At 40.4% G+C, this 24,371-nt stretch overlaps 1 protein-coding gene across 7 annotated transcripts in view; it reads left to right on the top strand.

Moving 5' to 3' along the window:
* Window positions 1-24,371, top strand: part of NALCN (sodium leak channel, non-selective) — a 324,113-nt gene that overhangs the window by 38,605 nt on the left and 261,137 nt on the right. For all 7 annotated transcript variants that reach the window (XM_060636745.3, XM_078432139.2, XM_060636746.3 and 4 more), the window contains one exon: window positions 20,252-20,406. In XM_060636745.3, the coding sequence (XP_060492728.1) occupies window positions 20,252-20,406 (155 nt within the window). The remainder of the gene's footprint in view (window positions 1-20,251; window positions 20,407-24,371) is intronic.

The following is a 24,371-nucleotide window of genomic DNA, read 5'->3' on the forward strand; positions in this document are numbered from 1 at the left end:
TGGAATGTATTTTTCTTTCTTGAAAGCCCAGATAGGCATCTTTAAATGTTACCATTTATCCAACCGGTCCACTTGTTTGTAATGGAAAGTGTTGAATTTAATACAGCCCAGTTTGCCGGAACTACCCTCTGGCACTCATAGCTATTTTTCCCCCCCAATTTTTCTCATTACCTTGTGAAGTCCTTGAGGACACAAAGGGAGAGGGGTGGAGAACATTCATCTTATGTCTCGTACTTAGTCTAGCGCAGAGTAAGTACTTAGTAACTGTCTATTGAAGGCATGGTGCACAATACATTATATTTACACAGATAATAATAACATTGTGACAAGTTGATATAGAGGAGGAAATTTAAAACAGAGGAATAAAAGCAAGTTTCTAAATAGGACAAAGGAGAAATAGTTAAAAAGTAGAAAAGCACTGTTGAAAGTGGAGAGAGGAAGTGAACTAGCACAAATATGGTGAGGAAGTTGAAGGAAGAGGTGAGTAAGGGGGCTGTCTGTGTGGGTGAGGGAAGAGACAAATGTGTGGAAGAAAACCTGTAAGTAGTTTTTTTTTAAGTGTATGTAGGCTGTAAAATATGTCTAGATTGTTCCATGAATGAATATGGAGGTGGGAAAAAGATATTGTGTGGGTGGGAAACAATAGAATAGAGTTGAACAGAGAAAGCTTCCGGATAAGAAAGCCTCTGTGTTCTAATAGCAGTGAGCACAGGAAGCTGATTTAAAGTTTCCATTTTATTAAAAATCAAGTCAGAATGCGAGACTTCTAAAGCATGTTAGAATTGTAAAACTACTTGGAAGATCAGACATCCTGCTGGCAAACCTCATTTTGACACATAAAGTACGATACAAATGGTGAAGAGGGATAGGAGCACCTCTGACCTCAGGGCCCTTGCATCACTTCAGAAAGTGCTCTTCACCATCTCCTTACCATATGCAGTACTAGGACATGAATGGCAAAGAAACAAAACAAAACAAAACAAAAAACAAAACAGCAAACAAAAAAAGCCATTAAAGGACCTCTTGTATTCTGAATATTAGCTCCAGCTCATTACTTAATCCTAAAAATGGAATTCTCTATGAAGAATTTCATACATTTTGGCAGAGTTTTTGGTTACTCTAGACACAGCAGTTATGGAAGAATGTCTGCATTTTCTCTCTTTCCAGTATTTATAAAATCTGCCCATTAGCGTTATGTCCATACACATATATCTTGCCTTCCTTTTATGTGACAGTTTACTCTCTGAGAAGAAAATATGTAACTGCCCGCAGGATAGTAATGTTGCTACAATAACAGCTTTCTTTCGTAAGTTTGATGATTCATTTGAAGGACCGATCATTTATGCCATTTTTTGTTTTAATTTTCAGTTCAGTATTAACTGAGTTTTAGTCTCACTCATAAGCAGAAAAATTATTGATGCCATTTTACCATTAGTTCCAGCCAGACATTAATTTATTTTTAGAGACTCAAAAAACTATCCAAAGTCAAAATAGAACACATAAAAAATCCCAATTAAAAAAATTCCAACCTTTTTGTTTCCTTTTCTTCTGAACTAGGAATTTCTCATCAACATCTCTGAGTCAGATATTAAGCTACATCCTGATGGTTGTGTTTCCAGCGATCAGTGTTGCCAGTCACTGGCATGACCTCATTTCTCTTATTTATTGTCCTTTAACAATCCTTCCGATTTCTGCTTAATTGTTTTGCATGCACAACAGCCTAATAATGGGAGAGTCTTCAGGCAGAGCTGTGTCTGTTCAGAAACCTGTATATCCTGCGTTTCCAGGCTGACCTCTGGAATTGATTATTTGTAGCCTGTGAGGCAAACAGGATAAATAAGGAAGCAACTCAATACACCCAGTTTTGCTTTTAGATGAAGCTGATTTCTTTTAAAGCAGAGAGAAGGGAATCTTAGCTTTGTCCTCAGTAGCATTACTAGTAAAGCTTTATTCTCCTCTGATAATGAAGGGCGACCTAAGGCATTTATGGCACAGGTAATGGGATTTGACTCAGCAAAGCAGTTCATATCCTACAGAAATTTGAGAAAAGCGATGGCCTGTGGCAGAAACAGGTGTTACAAAATGCCAAATGTGTTGGCAGAAATCTCCCTGAAGCTACAAGATGATCACGTAAAAATGAGCTGGTAGGTGAAATAGAAAAGATGAAGACTTATCTGCCACCTTATTACCATTCCTGAGAAAGGAGAGAAATTTATTTCTAGCTGAGTATCAAATAATGAAATCTTCTTCCCAAGAGTGAGATAATTAGAAAAACCCTAAAGAAAGCAAATGTGAATATTAAGTATATAAAAGTTGATTCCACCAGGAATTCAAGTAAATACTTATAATGGCTGAGCCATTAGTTTTGAGACCCAGAGGTAGGGAACCGCACATCACAGATGCCCAGGACGTTCCTAGAGTATCCTTGCTGTGGCAGAGTAATTACTAATAGCTTTCTTTTCCATCTCAGGGAAATCTCAGGATAGTCACCCCACCCCAGGGTAGCTTGTAGGACTTGGTGGTATTTTATAAAATATCACTGACACTTAGCCTAGAGATAAGGTAAAGTTGGATTTGGGTTTTTTATTACTGGCCCCAAATAATATTTAAGTTTACCCTTTAGGGTACTTGGGAAAATAAATGAATTATTATCTTATAAATTCTGTTCACAAAATAATGAGTTTTTTTAATGGAAAAGTCAGAAGAATTAAAGATAGAAACGTGGTGGAACTTAAAATGTTAATTTTTAATTCCTATGGACTTTATCAAGAGGGAATTTTGTAGAATATGTAAAATCGTAATGCCTCAAATTCATGCAAAGGTCTTTGAAGTCTTCTTGATTTATATTTAAACTTCTTTTGAAGGATGAAGACACACTGTTCAGTTTAACTTGCAGGACTCACGCAGAGACGTCTGCTGGGTGGGCGATATAAGAACAAGTTTGGATAAATGCATATTGGAGAGATTTTTCTTTAAAATATTTAAAGAAGAAATGAAAATACCCTGATGGGTGCATGTAAATTTCTAACTAAATTAACAGCCACATTTATGGAGCACCTGTTCTACTTCATGTATTGTGCTTTTATAACTTATTTTTAGAACAACCTGAAAGGAATTATTTCCCCCATTTTGCAGATGAAGACACAGTCCCAACATAAATAATATGTTGGTCTGGTAAGTGAGAGCGTTAGGATTTGAACTCAAGTCTGACTTCCAAGCCCCTGCTTGTTCTCCCATTTGAGCAATTTCTACCTTGTTATGATCCCATATTTGTAAACCTGTAGACACATACAGGCGCACATCTGTATGATACACTCTTTATATGGCATAGAGAAAATTAAAGTGTACATGACCTCTGGTTTCTTTCTACCACCACGGAGATGGTGTGTTCCGGGGGTTCTGTTTCATCCAAGCCCATAAAATAGTGACACACAATATATTTGTATGAGTCCATCGACCCCTTCTAAAATTGTGCATATCCATCTCAAAGATGTGGCCCATTCGAACCACCAGTTAAATCCACCTTTTATCTGTTACTAATTTTAAAAAAATAAATGTGAGTAAGTATTTCAGAATAACTTGAATTCCCATATGAAAATTAATACCAAAGTGATTTTCACCAGAACAGCAAAAACATTTGTGAGTCTTCAATATAAAAAAAGAAAATCCTACACTTTGAAAAAGGGTCTAAAAGTAATCAAGTGATTTTTTTTGATCAATTATAATATAGCACTTCTTTTGATCTTACTTCCCAGAAAGAAGAGAATGTCATAACATAGGTTATAAAACTCTTGCTATTAGTGGTAAATATTTATTGAACAATTGATAGCTGTTATCTTCTCATTCAATACCCGTAACAGCTTTCTACGTGCGTCATGTTCTATTTTTATACTCTGTATTACAGCCAAGGAGATTGAACCTTAGTGAGGTTAAATAAGATATCCAAGATGAAACAGTGTGTAACTGGCAGAAGCAGAGTTGAAACCCAGTTCTCCCCAACACTGATTTCTAGGCTTTTAAAGATTCATGTTGTACCATGGTCCGTAAGTGAGATGATCTTCAACATGTGCGTGTGTCCATGTTTGAATAAAATGTTTAGTTTCCCTTCGGTTGCAAGGAGCACATGCTTAGGAGACAAACTCTGAATTGGCAGATGAGTACCTGGTTGAGATCGCCTATATTAGGACTCAAAATTCTGTCATGATGCACTCCTGAACCTACTGTGTGAATGGGAAGTGAGGGGCCTTGACGGTTCAGCCCCTCACAAATCGCGTTCACTGTAGTTATCTGTGTAGAAATCATTACTGAGCATCATTTTGGTATCTCAGGTTCAATCGGACCAGCTTGTGTTCCTCCTGATAGAAAGCACCCTCACGTGCAGTGACCATAGCAGCTCCAGGAGTACCTGTTGGGAATTCATCTCTAGGGTGGGATCTCTTTGATAGAGAAAATCACCTGGCCAACTTTGTAAAAATACAAACTCTGAGCCATATCCATGGATTCCTATCTATTGGCAGGGCTGAGACTCTCAGAATTGGTTGGGTTAGAAATCAGTGATTTAAACCCTTGGTTCTGCAATTAAAACTCCCAAAAATGTGTTAAGAGTGGAAGGCAAATTTTGCATGGTTTCTTTAAAGATAAATCTGGAATCTTCAAAGAAATGCTAAGCTTTTAGCTACTATGCTTCCACCTGTGGGGAACTTGAGTTTCCTTACCCTTCAGACTGTGTCCTTAGAAATGTCAGCAGTGCCTGGGTAGCTCAGTCAGTTAAGCACAGGACCTTCACTTTGGCTCAAGCCATGATCTTGCAGTTTCGTCAGTTTGAGCCCCGCGTCGGACTCTGCACTGACAGTTGGGAGTCTGCTTGGGATTGTTTCTGTCTCCCTCTCTCTCTACCCCTCCCCTGTTCACGCTGTCTCTGTCTCTCTCAAAAATAAATAATTTTTTTCTTTACTTTTTAAGTTAAAAAAAATATCTAAGAAGCACCAGAGGTGATGAGAGCTTCTTGTCATTCTTCCAAAGAAGCAGGTTGCCCATGTGTTCTGGGAACTCTAGAAATAAAATAAATTTTGTTTATTTAGTGACTCACCTGTCTTAGATCTAGCAGTTGAGTGGGGCAGGTATACTTTGTGGTTGGTAGTTACACATTCTTAGCACTGTGGAACTCATATCATTTAACCGCAAACAGTAGCACCCTGTCAGAGTGGGGAGAATGGCTGTTCCCCAGCTGTACAATTCAGCCAAACCACAGCCGGTAAACATAAATATATTTGGAGCTTCTAATAGGTATGAGGCACTTTGTATTCCTAATTGCTAATTCATAAGGTGATCTCATATGTTGGGCATTAGGATCCTCATGAGAGAGAAGAGGAAGTAGCTCCTTGCCACACATTAATTAATTGATAGAATCACCGATTGAAGACCTATAATCTTTGTCCCAAATTCTGGTGGCCATTTTCCGCCTTGCCAGCTGACTCCTCACCCTGGGATCTTGTAGCTTCTTAAGCAAAGGAAGAAGAGTTACTGCTTGAGGAGCCCTTGGTCCAGATTCAAAATGTCAAGGGTAGGGGCACATGGATGCCTCAGTCAGTTAAGCATCCCACTCTTGGTTTCAGCTCAGGTCATGAACTCACGGTTTGTCGTGAGTTTGAGCCCCACATTGGACTCTGGTGTTGATAGTGCGGAGCTTGTTTGGGATTCTCTCTCTCCCTCTCCTTGCCCCTCCTGCATATTCTCTCTCTCTCTCTCTCTCTCTCTCTCTCTCCCCCCCCCCCCAAAAAAAAAGGTGTCAAGGGTAGTGTACTTTGTCTTATGACCTCAAATCAGTTTTCACATTTCCAATTTGGAGCTGATCAATGCAAACTCTGTGTCCTGATACTTTACTGATACTCTTTGAATACATGAATACATTCAAATACCTCTCATTGTCTAATCCTTGTTCAGATGCCCATTTCCTGGTCCCTGTCACCTGTGTTGTCACTTATCCATATCAGCAAAGTAGTGAGTGATAGAATTAAGGGAGTACAGTTGGGGAAAATATATAATTAAAAGAACTATTCAGATATAACAAGGTACAATGATGATTTAAAATACTTGTTTCAAAAGAAAATAATGTTTTGTCATTTAAATTACATACACTAGGGGCGCCTGGGTGGCGCAGACGGTTAAGCGTCCGACTTCAGCCAGGTCACGATCTCGCGGTCCGTGAGTTCGAGCCCCGCGTCAGGCTCTGGGCTGATGGCTCGGAGCCTGGAGCCTGTTTCAGATTCTGTGTCTCCCTCTCTCTCTGCCCCTCCCCCGTTCATGCTCTGTCTCTCTCTGTCCCAAAAATAAATAAATAAAAAAAAAAAATTTAAATTACATACACTATTTGAAAAAAGTATTTAATTTTGCCATTTTGATGCATGATGAATTTAGCACTTTATGGCTTTGTCTATCTACCCATTCAGGAATGGATTAAGGAATGGAAAATCATTAAAATACTCTCAGCCAAACAGTAAGGGGAAATTTATTCCCTAATTACTTACAAAATGTGCCAGTTTTACTTGTTTATAAAATGTGGGTGATGTCAATATTATTTCCTACCTCAGACTATTTGTCTTATTTTGTAGTCCCTCTAAAAGTCCAGGTAGGGCAATTAAAAGTTTTCAAAATCAATAAATAGTCTCTTCTCTGCAAATTCCAGGGTGGGGTAAATGTTCCAAAACATCCAGCATTGGAAGTAGCCAGGCCAATTCATAAGAGTTTTTAATTAACCCTGGAAGAGGAGGCCAAATAGGAATGAAAACGAAGCCAGATGATTCTCTGGAATGAATCCAAAATGCGGGTAGCAGCCAGAGCGAGTCCATTGTCAGCAAAGGAAAGGGACAACCTGTAAATGCAGGTCTAAGTTTTGAGCAAGAAAAAAACCCTTGTTGTCTGCCTGCCATTAAGAGTGAGGCAAGCAATGCCCTAATGTATCAAAGGGCACATTCACTGTCCTTCCAGGTGCAGACTGTGTGTGTGTGTGTGTGTGTGTGTGTGTGTGTGTGTGTGTGTGTTCACTCCATGGGTTTAACCAGAAATGTATTCTCCTATTTATTTTTGACTTCTCTCTAGAACATACAATATAAATAGAAGAGAAACCTATGGATGCAATAAATAACAAAATGCTTTTCAAGTATATAGTGTTGTCTGTTGCATATGGATTTGTTGTGCCATGTACTTCCTTTTTTGCATCACTGACAATTTCATCGTGGAATGCAAACCTCAGAAACACGTTCGTTGTAGCCAAGCCTCTGTGAATGTTTTTTTACAGCAAATGGACCAAATTTGGCTACAAGAGCTCAGTGTTTTTCTGCTTATGTGCAGTTCTTCAGGGGAAAAAATGTAAGAAAAATATAAACAAAATAGCTATCTATAAATTCCCATTGTAGGTATAGTTCATGAAAATCTTGCAAATAAGTAATAACTTCTGTCAATTAGTGTCTTTGACCTTTTGGCCATTCTCACAAATGAGGGACAGGGTGTAAGTAAGCTCAAAGTGTATCAGACACACTGTGTCAGTTTGGGGGAAGCACAGATTTTTGTCTTTTTTCCCCAATATGCAAAATCTCTGAGAATGTAGTTTAAAAATTGGTTGCTATGGTAACAAGTGCTTGTTTATAATCCCTGAGAAAAAGCCGAGAATAGCCACACCAGCAATGAAGGGGTGAAAATGTTGTTCTCTTTCTCTCCCTGACCTTTCTTGTTCTCTCTCTCCTGTGCACACACAGGCTCTGGCATTTCCTCTTTCCAGGATGCCCTAGATCTGCCTTAGACCTAGCATTTATTGATCCTTAAGTAGTCACTCCAAGCAACAACCCCATTGGAAGGTCTTCCCAATGCTCACCATCTACCACCTGCAGTCAGATGTGATGTTTCTGCTTTGTGAGCCTGTAACACTAGCAACATATAGCTGGCTCTCAAAGCATTCGCCATGCTCTACTGTGGTCATGACTTTGCTAGGTAGTAAAGCCTCTGATTTGGAAATACCTTCTTGGTCATCTCTGTTCCTAGCATGTTGTGTGGCACAGAATGGGCCATTCAAATATAATCATTTTGAATGAGTGAATAGACAAATGCAGTAAAGTGGCCTCACTAAGAATAGGGGAAAAACAATTTCTGAAAAGGGGCTAAGTAATAAGAATAGTTATGTTCTTAAGTGAGAGTAACCACAAAATGCCAACACTAAATGCATTACAACCAGCAGTGACAGCAGTTTGATATCGGTAGAGAAAGATGAGATTGTGAGTAACGAGAAGAATTTGAACACAAAATCTTGAGCTATTGCATTTGGCATTGTTGAGTCCTATGGACAGAGGAGAACAGAACACAATGGGCATGTGATTTGCTCTAGTTATTACCTTTTTTTTTTTTTTTCTTTAAATGAAAATGTGATGAGGTCATTCTGGGAATAGTTGTTTTTTTGTTGTTGTTGTTGTTGTTGTTGTTGTTTTTATTTATTTATTTTTTTATTTTTTAATATATGAAATTTACTGTCAAATTGGTTTCCATACAACACCCAGTGCTCATCCCAAAAGGTGCCCTCCTCAATACCCATCCCCCACCCTCCCCTCCCTCCCACCCCCCATCAACCCTCAGTTTGTTCTCAGTTTTTAACAGTCTCTTATGCTTTGGCTCTCTCCCACTCTAACCTCTTTTTTTTTTTTTTTTCCTTCCCCTCCCCCATGGGTTTCTGTTACGTTTCTCAGGATCCACATAAGAGTGAAACCATATGGTATCTGTCTTTCTCTGTATGGCTTATTTCACTTAGCATCACACTCTCCAGTTCCATCCACGTTGCTACAAAAGGCCATATTTCATTTTTTCTCATTGCCACGTAGTATTCCATTGTGTATATAAACCACAATTTCTTTATCCATTCATCAGTTGATGGACATTTAGGCTCTTTCCATAATTTGGCTATTGTTGAGAGTGCTGCTATAAACATCGGGGTACAAGTGCCCCTATGCATCAGTACTCCTGTATCCCTTGGATAAATTCCTAGCAGTGCTATTGCTGGGTCATAGGGTAGGTCTATTTTTAATTTTCTGAGGAACCTCCACACTGCTTTCCAGAGCGGCTGCACCAATTTGCATTCCCACCAACAGTGCAAGAGGGTTCCCGTTTCTCCACATCCTCTCCAGCATCTATAGTCTCCTGATTTCTTCATTTTGGCCACTCTGACTGGCGTGAGGTGGTATCTGAGTGTGGTTTTGATTTGTATTTCCCTGATAAGGAGCGACGTTGAACATCTTTTCATGTGCCTGTTGGCCATCCGGATGTCTTCTTTAGAGAAGTGTCTATTCATGTTTTCTGCCCATTTCTTCACTGGGTTATTTGTTTTTCGGGTGTGGAGTTTGGTGAGCTCTTTATAGATTTTGGATACTAGCCCTTTGTCCGATGTGTCATTTGCAAATATCTTTTCCCATTCCGTTGGTTGCCTTTTAGTTTTGTTGGTTGTTTCCTTTGCTGTGCAGAAGCTTTTTATCTTCATAAGGTCCCAGTAATTCACTTTTGCTTTTAATTCCCTTGCCTTTGGGGATGTGCCGAGTAAGAGATTGCTACGGCTGAGGTCAGAGAGGTCTTTTCCTGCTTTCTCCTCTAAGGTTTTGATGGTTTCCTGTCTCACATTCAGGTCCTTTATCCATTTTGAGTTTATTTTTGTGAATGGTGTGAGAAAGTGGTCTAGTTTCAACCTTCTGCATGTTGCTGTCCAGTTCTCCCAGCACCATTTGTTAAAGACACTGTCTTTTTTCCATTGGATGTTCTTTCCTGCTTTGTCAAAGATGAGTTGGCCATACGTTTGTGGGTCTAGTTCTGGGGTTTCTATTCTATTCCATTGGTCTATATGTCTGTTTTTATGCCAATACCGTGCTGTCTTGATGATGACAGCTTTGTAGTAGAGGCTAAAGCCTGGGATTGTGATGCCTCCTGCTTTGGTCTTCTTCTTCAAAATTACTTTGGCTATTCGGGGCCTTTTGTGGTTCCATATGAATTTTAGGATTGCTTGTTCTAGTTTCGAGAAGAATGCTGGTGCAATTTTGATTGGGATTGCATTGAATGTGTAGATAGCTTTGGGTAGTATTGACATTTTGACAATATTTATTCTTCCAATCCATGAGCAGGGAATGTCTTTCCATTTCTTTATATCTTCTTCAATTACCTGCATAAGCTTTCTATAGTTTTCAGCATACAGATCTTTTACATCTTTGGTTAGATTTATTCCTAGGTATTTTATGCTTCTTGGTGCCACTGTGAATGGGATCAGTTTCTTCATTTGTCTTTCTGTTGCTTCATTGTTAGTGTATAAGAATGCAACTGATTTCTGCACATTGATTTTGTATCCTGCAACTTTGCTGAATTCATGTATCAGTTCTAGCAGACTTTTGGTGGAGTCTATCGGATTTTCCATGTATAATATCATGTCATCTGCAAAAAGCGAAAGCTTGACTTCATCTTTGCCAATTTTGATGCCTTTGATTTCCTTTTGTTGTCTGATTGCTGATGCTAGAACTTCCAGCACTATATTAAACAACAGCGGTGAGAGTGGGCATCCCTGTCGTGTTCCTGATCTCAGGGAAAAAGCTCTCAGTTTTTCCCCGTTGAGGATGATGTTAGCTGTGGGCTTTTCATAAATGGCCTTTATGATCTTTAAGTATGTTCCTTCTATCCCGACTTTCTCAAGGGTTTTTATTAAGAAAGGGTGCTGGATTTTGTCAAAGGCCTTTTCTGCATCGATTGACAGGATCATATGGTTCTTCTCTTTTTTTTTGTTAATGTGATGTATCACGTTGATCGATTTGCGAATGTTGAACCAGCCCTGCATCCCAGGAATGAATCCCACTTGATCATGGTGAATAATTCTTTTTATATGTTGTTGAATTCGATTTGCTAGTATCTTATTGAGAATTTTTGCATCCATATTCATCAGAGATATTGGCCTGTAGTTCTCTTTTTTTACTGGGTCTCTGTCTGGTTTAGGAATCAAAGTAATACTGGCTTCATAGAATGAGTCTAGAAGTTTTCCTTCCCTTTCTATTTCTTGGAATAGCTTGAGAAGGATAGGTATTATCTCTGCTTTAAACGTCTGGTAGAACTCCCCTGGGAAGCCATCTGGTCCTGGACTCTTATTTGTTGGGAGATTTTTGATAACCGATTCAATTTCTTCGCTGGTTATGGGTCTGTTCAAGCTTTCTATTTCCTCCTGATTGAGTTTTGGAAGAGTGTGGGTGTTTAGGAATTTGTCCATTTCTTCCAGGTTGTCCAGTTTGTTGGCATATAATTTTTCATAGTATTCCCTGATAATTGTTTGTATCTCTGAGGGATTGGTTGTAATAATTCCATTTTCATTCATGATTTTATCTATTTGGGTCATCTCCCTTTTCTTTTTGAGAAGCCTGGCTAGAGGTTTGTCAATTTTGTTTATTTTTTCAAAAAACCAACTCTTGGTTTCGTTGATCTGCTCTACAGTTTTTTTAGATTCTATATTGTTTATTTCTGCTCTGATCTTTATTATTTCTCTTCTTCTGCTGGGTTTAGGCTGCCTTTGCTGTTCTGCTTCTATTTCCTTTAGGTGTGCTGTTAGATTTTGTATTTGGGATTTTTCTTGTTTCTTGAGATAGGCCTGGATTGCAATGTATTTTCCTCTCAGGACTGCCTTCGCTGCGTCCCAAAGCGTTTGGATTGTTGTATTTTCATTTTCGTTTGTTTCCATATATTTTTTAATTTCTTCTCTAATTTCCTGGTTGACCCACTCATTCGTTAGTAGAGTGTTCTTTAACCTCCATGCTTTTGGAGGTTTTCCAGACTTTTTCCTGTGGTTGATTTCAAGCTTCATAGCATTGTGGTCTGAAAGTATGCATGGTATAATTTCAATTCTTGTAAACTTATGAAGGGCTGTTTTGTGACCCAGTATATGATCTATCTTGGAGAATGTTCCATGTGCACTCGAGAAGAAAGTATATTCTGTTGCTTTGGGATGCAGAGTTCTAAATATATCTGTCAAGTCCATCTGATCCAATGTATCATTCAGGGCCCTTGTTTCTTTATTGACTGTGTGTCTAGATGATCTATCCCTTTCTGTAAGTGGGGTGTTAAAGTCCCCTGCAATGACCACATTCTTATCAATAAGGTTGCTTATGTTTATGAGTAATTGTTTTATATATCTGGGGGCTCCGGTATTTGGCGCATAGACATTTATAATAGTTAGCTCTTCCTGATGGATAGACCCTGTGATTATTATATAATGCCCTTCTTCATCTCTTGTTACAGCCTTTAATTTAAAGTCTAGTTTGTCTGATATAAGTATGGCTACTCCAGCTTTCTTTTGGCTTCCAGGAGCATGATAAATAGTTCTCCATCCCCTCACTCTCAATCTAAAGGTGTCCTCAGATCTAAAATGAGTCTCTTGTAGACAGCAAATAGATGGGTCTTGTTTTTTTATCCATTCTGATACCCTATGTCTTTTGGTTGGCGCATTTAATCCATTTACATTCAGTGTTATTATAGAAAGATACGGGTTTAGAGTCATTGTGATGTCTGTATGTTTTATGCTTGTAGTGATGTCTCTGGTACTTTGTCTCACAGGATCCCCCTTAGGATCTCTTGTAGGGCTGGTTTCGTGGTGACAAATTCCTTCAGTTTTTGTTTGTTTGGGAAGACCTTTATCTCTCCTTCTATTCTAAATGACAGACTTGCTGGATAAAGGATTCTCGGCTGCATATTTTTTCTGTTTAGCACACTGTAGATATCGTGCCAAGCCTTTCTGGCCTGCCAAGTTTCAAAGGAGAGATCAGTCACGAGTCTTATAGGACTCCCTTTATATGTGAGGGCACGTTTATCCCTTGCTGCTTTCAGAATTTTCTCTTTATCCTTGTATTTTGCCAGTTTCACTATGATATGTCGTGCAGAAGATCGATTCAAGTTACGTCTGAAGGGAGTTCTCTGTGCCTCTTGGATTTCAATGCCTTTTTCCTTCCCCAGTTCAGGGAAGTTCTCAGCTATAATTTCTTCAAGTACCCCTTCAGCACCTTTCCCTCTCTCTTCCTCCTCTGGGATACCAATTATGCGTATATTATTTCTTTTTAGTGTATCACTTAGTTCTCTAATTTTCCCCTCATACTCCTGGATTTTTTTATCTCTCTTTCTTTCAGCTTCCTCTTTCTCCATAACTTTATCTTCTAGTTCACCTATTCTCTCCTCTGCCTCTTCAAGCCGAGCCGTTGTGGTTTCCATTTTGTTTTGCATTTCGTTTAAAGCGTTTTTCAGCTCCTTGTGACTGGTCCTTAGTCCCTTGATCTCTGTGGCAAGAGATTCTCTGCTGTCCTGTATACTGTTTTCAAGCCCAGCAATTAACTTTATGACTATTATTCTAAATTCACTTTCTGTTATATTATTTAAATCCTTTTTGATCAGTTCATTAGCTGTTGTTATTTCCTGGAGATTCTTCTGAGGGGAATTCTTCCGTTTGGTCATTTTGGATAGTCCCTGGAGTGGTGAGGACCTGCAGGGCACTTCCCCTGTGCTGTGGTGTATAACTGGAGTTGGTGGGCGGGGCCGCAGTCCGACCTGATGTCTGCCCCCAGCCCACCGCTGGGGCCACAGTCAGACTGGTGTGTGCCTTCTCTTCCCCTCTCCTAGGGGCGGGATTCACTGTGGAGTGGCGTGGCCCGTCTGGGCTACTTGCACACTGCCAGGCTTGTGTTGCTGGGGATCTGGCGTATTAGCTGGGGTGGGTAGGCAAGGTGCACGGGGGCTGGAGGGGCAGGCTTAGCTCGCTTCTCCTTAGGTGATCCACTTCAGGAGGGGCCCTGTGGCAGCGGGAGGGAGTCAGATCCGCTGCCGGAGGTTTGGCTCCGCAGAAGCACAGAGTTGGGTGTTTGCGCGGAGCGAGCAAGTTCCCTGGCAGGAACTGGTTCCCTTTGGGATTTTGGCTGGGGGATGGGCGGGGAAGATGGTGCTGGCGAGCGCCTTTGTTCCCCGCCAAGCTGAGCTCTGCCGTCTGGGGGCTCAGCAGCTCTCCCTCCCTTTGTCCTCCAGCCTTCCCGCTTTCCGAGCGGAGCTGTTAACTTATGACCTCCCAGACGCTAAGTCGCGCTTGCTGTCGGAACACAGTCCGTCCGGCCCCTCCGCATTTGCCAGCCAGACTCGGGGGCTCTGCTTGGCCGGCGGGCCGCCCCTCCGCCCCAGCTCCCTCCCGCCAGTCCGTGGAGCGCGCACCGCCTCGCCGCCCTTCCTACCCTCTTCCGTGGGCCTCCCGTCTGCGCTTGGCTCCGGAGACTCCGTTCTGCTAATCCTCTGGCGGTTTTCTGGGTTATTTAGGCAGGTGTAGGTGGAATCTAAGTGATCAGCAGGACGCGCGGTGAGCCCAGCATCCTCCTACGCCGCCATCTTCGGAGAGGACCTCGGGAATAGTTGTTTTTAATAATAGCTGAAAAGTTTCTCATCTTACAGATGAGGACACTGAGGCTCAGATGGTCAAAGTGAATTGCCCAAGGTGATTAAGTTGGTTAATCACTAAACTGAATGATATCCTTGTGTTCCAATGTATAGCTCTATCAGTGCTCTGTGTCATCAGGAGTAATAATTAACTTAGGACCATAAAACTCTTGGGTTGCCTGGGTGGCTCAGTCAGTTGGGTGTCCAACTTCGGCTCAGGTCATGATCTCACAGCTCGTGGGTTCGAGCCCCGTGTCGGGATCTGTGCTGATGGCTCAGAGCCTGGAGCCTGCTTCGGATTCTGTGTCTCCCTCTCTCTCTGCCCCTCCCCTGCTCACACTCTGTGTGTCTCTCTGTCTCTCAAAAATAAATAAACATTAAAGTTTTTTTTAAAAGACCATAAAACTCTTAAATACTTAAGTATTATTTGAGGCTGTTGTAAACAGTTTTAGCAACAAGTTCAGAACACATTTTCTTAGATTTCAAACTCCTACATAATGTTATATGTAAATAGGATATTTTGGTAAGAATTTTTTAAAAAAGCATATGCCAGGCAGATAATTAATGTCTTTTGAAAAACAATTAACTACTCCAAGGAATTCTAGTATTCATTTTGAAACATGGAAACTACTGAAGCCAGAATTTAAAAAAATGGAAAATCCATGCCAATTTTTGGATATCACACTTACAAATTGCATAAAAACAACAGGATCCAATTGCTGAAGAATTTCTTCTGTGGTTACTTTACAAGCAAACAAATAAACAAACACATTAGTAGATTTGTCATAAATTTAAATAATTGTAGAAAGACACATTTCTTCACTTAGTAAAAAAATAATTATTACACATTTACTATGCATTAGTTAAGATTCTTCAGAGAAATAGAACCAATAGGATGTTTATATAGGAAGCAATGAGATTTATTTTAAAGAATTGGCATATGTGATTATGGCGACTAGCAAGACCAACATTTCAGAGCAAGCCAGCAAGCTGGAAATTTCAGAATGAGCTGTTGTTGCAGTATTGAGTCCAAAAGTAGTTTGGAGGCTGAATTCTTTTCAGAGGATCTCAGTATTTTTCCGTAAGGCCTTTAACTGATTAGATGAGGCCCACCCATATTATGTTGGATAATCTGCTCTACTCAGAGTCTACTGATTTAAATGTTAATTGCATCTTAAAAAATACCTTCACAGCAACCTCTAGACGGTGTTTGACCAAACAACTGGGCACCATAGTGTAGCCAAATTCACTCATAAATTTAACCATCAGACTATATGTCAGGAACTGTGTGGACTTGGAGGTTATACTGGGGAACAGTCAAGTTTGGGAGACACCCAATGAACAGCTGACCACTCAAACATGAATTACACACTTCCCAAGTGCCAGAAATGAAAAGTGTGGGTACTTTGAGAAATTATAGCAGAGAAGCCTAACCCAGCCTGAGGGACTTGAAGAGGCTCCCCTGAGAAAGTGACATTCAGGCTGGGGCCTAAAAAGTGAAAAATGGGTTAACCAAGCAGAGATGGGAGGAGAGGTTTCCAAGCAGAGGAAAAAGTAGAAGGAGCACACCAAGAGCTGAGATAAGACCACCATGTTGGGTACTGGGCCATTTGAAAGGGGAGAAGCCAGATCCTTTGGATCTTATAGATGAGATTTGCCATGGACAGGCTTCAGGTAAGACCAAGATTATGAAAAGCCTGTCTGTATGTTCTGTGGCTAACGGATTGGAAGGGTTAAGAGTGCTGCAGGATGACCAGTTCGGGGACTAGATGGTGATGCAGGTAGAGGTGAAGATGGTGAGAGTTGAATGAGCTCACAAGATATTTTGGCAGATATTTAGGGCCACATGATGATTAGTTATGGGAGTTAAAGGAAAAGTAGATATCAAGGAGATTGTGCACTCTCAAGCTTGCTCAGCACTGTGGATGAAGGTCTCATGGTGCTGCTTGTCATGAAGGAATGTTGGCAAAGGAGTCTGGGCTCAGTAAGGGGAGTAGAGTTGGAGGCACTTGGGGCGTAGCCAGGTGGAGACATCTAATAGGTAGTTGGACATGTAACTCTGAGAGTCTAAAAGACACCTAGGATGAGAGAACTGCAACTATGAGAATGGATTTGTCTGCACAGGGAGAGACTATCATAAAAAAAGAGAGGAGGCCAAAGACCGAGCTCAGAGCAACTCAGAACTGAGGGCCAGTTCCAGAAGGAGAATGACCTGAGAGACAGGGACAAAACTAGCATCGTCCAAGTCAGCAACTGTTGCATCTCTCTCTCTCTCTCTCTCTCTCTCTCTCTCTCTCCCTCTCTCCCTCTCCCCCCCCCCCCCCACCCAACCACAACTGGGAAAGGTTTTCTCTTTTTAAGGACTCGTGTGATTAGGTCAGGCTCACCCAGATAATCACCCAAATTCAAGCTTTTTAGCCTTGTTCACATCTGTAACCTTAATTCCATTTGCCATGTAACCTAACATATTCACGTGTTCCGGACATAAGAATGTGCACACCTTGAGGGGGACGTTGTTCTGCCCACCATCAAACAAGTATGTGCAGTGCTATCAGAAGCCGCAGGAGAGAGAAACTGAAAATGGTCCAGCTGGATGTGACACATGGAAATAAACAAGAGCAAGTCTAGTGGATTCGGGATCATGCAAAAGAGGCTAAAAAATTAAATTAAGGGGCTTAGAAATTGATAATTTTTTTTCAAGAAATCCAACTGTGAATAAGAAATGCAGGTCTTGAAACCCACTTAAGCATGAGTGAATATTTATTAGGACTGGAAGACTCATTGTCTATATTTAGAGTTTGGCTGGTTGTAGCAAGAATTCTACCCTCCCTAATTCCAGAAAGCCTCTTTTTGTATCATGAATATCTGATGGAAAATGAACAAGGAAATAATTAACGTTAACAAATAAAAATAAAACTTAGAAGATTCTTGCTAACGGTGACAATGAAACAACTATACATTCTGAAACTCCCAATGTTTATATCCACTTTTAAAAAGAGTAATTATCATGTGGTTTTAGATACATGAGTTCCAGGGCAATTAATCATCTAATAAATGTGTCTCTAACAAGCATTTGCTAATAGCTTGATGTTGGCAAAAATAATGTGTTTCAGATCTGCTGCCTCTGAAGCCAAAAGATTTCAACATAATATCTGGGCTGGTGAGGGTTGTGCTTGAAATGAGAATCAGTGTTAATATGAAAGAAAAAAATAAATGGAATACAAAAGGAGAAAACTGCTCTAATACTTATAAATCAGTAATAGTTAACAGTTATTGGGTGAGTAACTGATTCCCAGTGCTATTCTGGGAGTTGAATATTAGCTCGTTGAAACATAAGACACTCCCATCAGTTGGTGTGAACGCTATCCCCATTTTACAAATATGGAAACTGAGGCAGCACACAACAAGACTAGGGTTCCAGTCTAATCTTGTCCAATCCAATCAGGCTATCAATAGCAATCGAGAACAGCTAACACTTACTGTCTACCAAGTACATGTTTTAAGTACCTTACAGACTAAGTCATTACATTTTTGCCACAGCCCTGTGAGATAGGCATCTCCCTGCCATCTCCTGAGGAAGAAACTGAGGCAAAGATAGGTAAATTATTAATTTCGATGGGCTTCCCTCTCTGAACTTCACCTTAACCTTCCTTAAGTTAGGAATTAGGTGATCTATGCAGTTTCTTTCAGCTGCCCAGTGCTGTCAGTATCACGTGCCTGAATTCCTTCTGTTCTTTTGACAAGTCTTTTAACGTTTATTTACTTTTGAGACAGAGAGAGACAGAGCATGAATGGGGGAGGGTCAGAGAGAGAGAGGGAGACACAGAATCTGAAACAGGCTCCAGGCTCTGAGCTAGTCAGCACAGAGCCCAACGCGGGGCATGAACTCACGAACCGCGAGATCATGACCTGAGCCGAAGTCGGACGCTTAGCCAACTGAGCCACCCAGGCGCCCCTCTTGACAAATCTTTATTATGTTTTTACGTATGTTTTGTTTGCTACATTTTATTATTGTAATGATTACTAAATATTTATAATAAGCATTTATTGAGCATTATTATTATTGTTGAGCATTTATTTATTGTGACATGCTAGGTGCTAAGTTGAGTGAATTCCTTGGTTTACTTAACCTTCACACAGGCTTTGCTTTTAATTATGGCTACTCTCCCTAGCTGACAGATGAACAAACTGAGCTTAGAAACATTTAGAACTTTATTCAAGTCACACAACTAATAATTGGGAGACCTTGGGATCAAAACCAGAAAACCTACTCTGAAACTTAAGTCCCCTTAACATTTAGCTCTAATGTGTGGTCTCCACATCAGAAACATAGTCAGGTCAGACTTAAGCAAAGATGAATATTTGGTCTACATATAAAAATATGAAATAGGATGAAGTAAGTGATATGTCTACCCAAAATCATATCTCTCAGACATAACCAAGTAGTAATTTCCACAATGAGAACTTTCCCTTGGGTTTTCTGTGTGGGGTCCAAAGGAGCCCATACCATATACCAGAGGGCACAATTATTTCAACACTTATTCCCTGACAGTGGACAGATTATCTCCTGGCAGCTAATAGAATCCTGAAGGAATGCACTTGGGGTGTCTGAAATGCAGGTGAGGATTTTAGAGCTTTGTTTACAACTGAGACAGAGCTGGTGAGGTGTCAGCAGGCCTCAGGTATGTATGTGCAAACCTGTGAATTGTGTGTGTGCACGGTGGCCTCAAGCAGGGAAGGGATTGCAGAGCGTTGAGTGTCAGACTCTAGAGAAAACGCATTATACACAGGGAAGGAAGCAGCCAATTGAATATAAGAAGGTATTAAAGAAGAAATATGACCCAAAACATCTGCCTCAATTTGGCTGTAAGCTGAGGGCTAAGACTGTCCTGAGGTCCATCCCCACTTAGGAAATGCTTACAAACATCGAGGTAGTGGGAAATGACTTGTAATAAAATCATGGATTTAGAAGGCTTGTGAAATCGTCTAGCCTAAACTTTGGTCAGGGCACAAGCCATGTGAATTGTCTCAGAGAGCAGCTATTCAGGGCCCATTTTAAAGGTCAGCCCAGAATGAGATTCCACAATCACCATTCCAGCGATGACCCATACTTGCTCCCAAGAAAGCTATTACTTATCTAAATCCTCATACATCAATTTAATCTCCACCTTGCCCTCCAGAACAATGAAACAGGGATGTATTACCATCCACCTAAAAGACCTTCATGTTCCTGGAGCTATCACCAAATCACCCTATAATCTCTCTCTTTCCAACACCATTCCATTGGTTCCTTCAATCCCACGTTATTTGTCTGGATTCCTTTCTCAACTGCACATCTGCCAACACAGAAGAAGACTGAGTGTCATTTATGCGACTCATAGAATGACATCCTATGATCGTCATCATTTACTGTTTGGTTAGAAGTAGGCAAGTAAAATTTGTGCCCACAGTAGGGTAAGTATTTGGTGAACAACAAGGAAGCCCCAAGCAGGTTAACATTCCTTGAAAATTCACAGCAGAATTCTTTCCTTTGCTTATCTGGGTCTTGGTCCTTAATGACCAAAACAATAATAGTAATAGTATTCTTATATAGAGCTATTGTGAGGACAAATCAGGGATCATTTGAGAATGTCTCATTATGTCATTAATGCTATGAACACCCTTCATGAATCATGAATCTTACGTCTGGGTCCCTATACAACAGCTAATAGCGAAGGGTGATTACGTTATTCATTTTAATCAACATTTACAATTGTCCAAATTGGCTAACCTTTTCATAATTTGTTCACAGAAATGTAACCTGGAATAGCTTAGCTATCCCAGATACACACTGCTCACCAGAGCTGGAGGAAGGCTACCAGTGCCCCCCGGGATTTAAATGCATGGACCTCGAAGACCTGGGACTTAGCAGGCAAGAGCTGGGCTACAGTGGCTTTAATGAGATAGGTCTGTCTTACCACTAAAACACATTTTCAGTTTCTGTTTTAAAATGTTTATGAAATGGAGAGAATACTTGTTTAACTGATGTTTGCTGTTGAGATTGGCTATAGCATTTAAGAAACACAACTACAGATTTTAATGCTCTTCCTGGGTTGTGATACAGTCTGCCTTACGGTCTGTAAAGACAGTCTGCTTGTATGGATATTCATCAGTGTCTGTAGAGGGTTCAGTATCCCTTATTTTAGAGTATTTTGATTCCTAATTACAGCACTTAAAACTATTTGTTGAGCAAGGTTCAGGGCTTGTTGACTGAAAGATAAGCAGGGTTGGGTTTTGTTCCACTTGTAACTGTGAACCAGTAGGCAAGGTAAGTCTTAAATAACTGAAGTAGTAGTCATTGATGAGTGCATGAAAACTGGAAAGTAATCCTGGAATGGAAGATAGCTAATGAAATACTTAATGAATATGCATCAACTATGTAATAGACATATGGGAAATGATGATATGCTCAAATGTATACATTTATCTGTGGCTTGTGCTATTAAGTCCTGAAATGTGCCATTGTATACAGTAATGAAAGTACTTAACATCTGCCATTTAGTTTATATCATTGCATTTATTACCATTTCATGCAAGGGGTGCATGTTTCATTATTGAGACAAACAAACAAAAACCTAAGCATTCTAAACAATTATTTTATGCTTTGAGAACTTGTCTTAGCTCAGGCTGCCATGACAAAATACCATAGACTGGGTAGCATAAATAACATCACTTCATTTCTCCATTTCCCTCTAGTCTGGAGCCTGGAAGTCCAAGCTCAGGGTGCCCTCATGGTTGGTTCCGGTGAAGCCCCTCTCTTTGGCTCACACATGGGTGTCTTCTCGCTGTATTCTTATTTGGTGGTGACGATAGGGAAAGAGAGAGAGAAAGAGACAGTGAGTAGGAAGAAAGGAAGAAGAGGGAGAGGGAGAAAGCTCTCTGACCTCTTCTTGTAAGGGAAAAAAATCCCATCATGAGAGCCCCACCCTCATGATCTCATCTAAATTGAATTCACTTTCCAAAGGCCCCATCTCCTAACACCATCCCATCGCAGTGGGGGTTAGGACTTCAGCATATGAGTTTGGGGTGGAAGCAACACAAATGTTCAGTCCGTAAGGGAATTGTTATCAGAATCATTTGGAAACAACAACAACAACAACAACAACAACAACAACAATTTTCCCTTCAAGTTTCAAGGCCCAGGCGCATTTAAGAGAGTTCTAGACACTTTTACCCAGGACCTAAGAGAATCTCCGTGTTTACCAGTGTGGTGGTTGTGCTTCTTTGGAAGCCAAATCTACTTCCTGACTTTTGGTGTGGTTTCATAACTCCGCGAGCAGCTGTACAATGCGGGGTGTCATGGCCAGGCAAGAGAGCGTGAGCTCCTGTCAACCCTGGATTGCAACTGCTATAGACACAGCCAATCAGTCTTTATACACCAGGAAAAGTGGCTGATAAATCTTCCTCTCACCCTTGTGTTCCATCACAGCAGCCCACAGATGGTGTTATGCGGGATGGCATAATGAACTCTGGGCTGGGTGCTGGAATTTCAGAAAGAATATGTAGAAGATCTTGCACTGATTGAGGAATACTCTTCTGCTGTCTGAACTAAAAAACCACAAGGCTACAGCCTTTAGATAGAGCATAATAGTGAACTTGGGCTGAAAGCCACAAATAGTTGGTAGTTTTAAAACAGTGAGTTTTGCAAATAACGTTCCTAAATTTGTATTCTTATGTTTTTAATATGCCCTCAGAGCGTATTTCCGGCATTGTGTTTAGATGGGTAATCATTCACCCCTTTGGCCAATGGTACACTTTCCTATGTCACCAAATTTAGAAGCCAGCAGATGTGAAGGCATTTCGATTTGCTGTACTCTCTTCAACTTATCTGGCTTTGGAATCAATCTTATATCCTTCCCCTGGTTATAAGGACTTTTACAGATTATGCTGATGACTTTCAGGGATGAGCAGGAAATCACAGGCGTGGTTTGGGAGATGGGATGTATATTTTGGGTAAGCTGCGTGGACTGAGTTCCAGGAATCCTGACCCCTTGGGCACAGCTAGAATGGGCTCATCAGAGCCTCTAACTCTTTAAAGGGCTAACTAGGTGTGCCCGTGTCTTCATGAAGGGTGGCCAGCATTCAGTAGTTAGACTCTCCTTGCACAAAAATCTCTATTCCTATAGAATCATATTGCTAAATCGAATCACTTCCTGGCCATTTTGAATGCAGCAATTGTGCCTAAACTCAGAATGCTGCATTATGGTCAAGCTGATTCAGCTTTCTTCACTGTGACTTACAATGACTTCAACCACTGTGCAGTACTCTCTTTGAGAAGGCAAGTTTTCTCACAGAGCATATTGGCTTCAGAAGCCTGATTCTAGGAGAGAACTGCCCCGGGGGCAGCAGGCCTCCACTAAGGCAATAATCTTACTGTTTATTTGCACATTTATCTCCCAAGGATTTAAGCTCCTTGAAAACAGGAAGTACATCTTTTCATCTCCATGCCTTCAGGGCCTGGCACAAGGCCGAGCTCCATAAATATTTACTAATGGACTGAACAAAGTATATGTCCTTTTGAATTTGATGGTAACCAGTCATGTTTGTGTTAGGATATAGAGCCATAATAGAGAATTAAATTGTTTTCTTGTTGTTCTTTCCCCTGGTTTTGTCTGCTTTTGTTGGCAGTATTCATTATTCCTCATGACTTGCTTTTCTATACAAGCTTAATTTGGTCTGTTTGCTTCTTTTTCTCAAATGATGCTTGAGTTCAACACCACTGTATGACTAATAGTTACATAATGAAATGTTGACTTTGTACTGTAACCCAAAAAGTTTAAAATGGTCGCTATACCTTGGACTGAAATTGCTAACTAACTTTCTGATATTATGCATCTTTGTAGATACACAAATTGTGATATTTTAGATCATCTCAAAGGTTTTATGGAAACAAAATAAAATTTTCCTCCAAAATGAGGAAAAGAAATTATTTTACTAGGCACACATGATCATCTCTTTTTGCATGCAGTTGAATTTAAAACAATTAGGTGATTTATTGTGCATATAAATTTGGTCAATGTACTTTATATGTAAGTAAGCATGATTAATTAAAAAGGAGCACATTTCCTCTTCTTACTAATCAGATTGTCATATAATACATTGAATTTCAACTCATTTATAACATTTCATTTATAAGTAGCTTTATGTCTCGTTAAAATTTAATATTGATGATGTTGAAAAACTCACTTTTTAAAATACATGAAAAGCCAGAGTCATTAAAGTAGAAAATTTATAAAGAGCTTCAACTGTAAAATTGTAAAGACACCCTTGCATCTCTAAAGTCATCAAATATCAAGAAGACTGAGAAGTAGAAATGCAGTTTCCATATTTAAGGACTCTGAAAAACCCGGCACTAATAAACCACACATCAGAAGACCAGGTGTCTAACAGATTACTTCCTGAAAGGATTCTGGCAACTGAGGATCTCAGGCAGAGCCAGCAGAATGCTGACATTCTCAAATAAATAATATTCCCAGAGGAGCAGAGTAGTTCTCTGTTTGAGTCAGGACATCAGTGTGTGGCTGACCATGGGAACTTTCTGGGACTCCATGTGACATCTCAAAGTGGAGGCTCTCGTTCCTGCAAACATTTAGTAGAGAAATAAAGAAGACGAGATCCTCAGTCTGGGGGGGCCCCGATGCTGCTGCTCCGTGTTGATGAAGACAAGGGCCCAATCTGGCTATCCAGATAAGATGACATGGGGAGGCTTTTAAAACATAACACTTCTCAAGCACCACTCTCAGCCCAGTTAAATGAAAACCTTGGGATGATCCAAGGCATAGATGGTTTTTAGAAGCTCAGTGTGTGTTCTAAATGTTCATGCACCGTTGTGAACACTTGGACTGAAGCAGCACTGATACACCCAGACACAC

The sequence above is a fragment of the Panthera onca genome, chromosome A1, assembly GCF_046562875.1.
Source record: "Panthera onca isolate mPanOnc1 chromosome A1, mPanOnc1 haplotype 2, whole genome shotgun sequence".
NCBI classification, from domain to species: Eukaryota; Metazoa; Chordata; class Mammalia; order Carnivora; family Felidae; genus Panthera; species Panthera onca.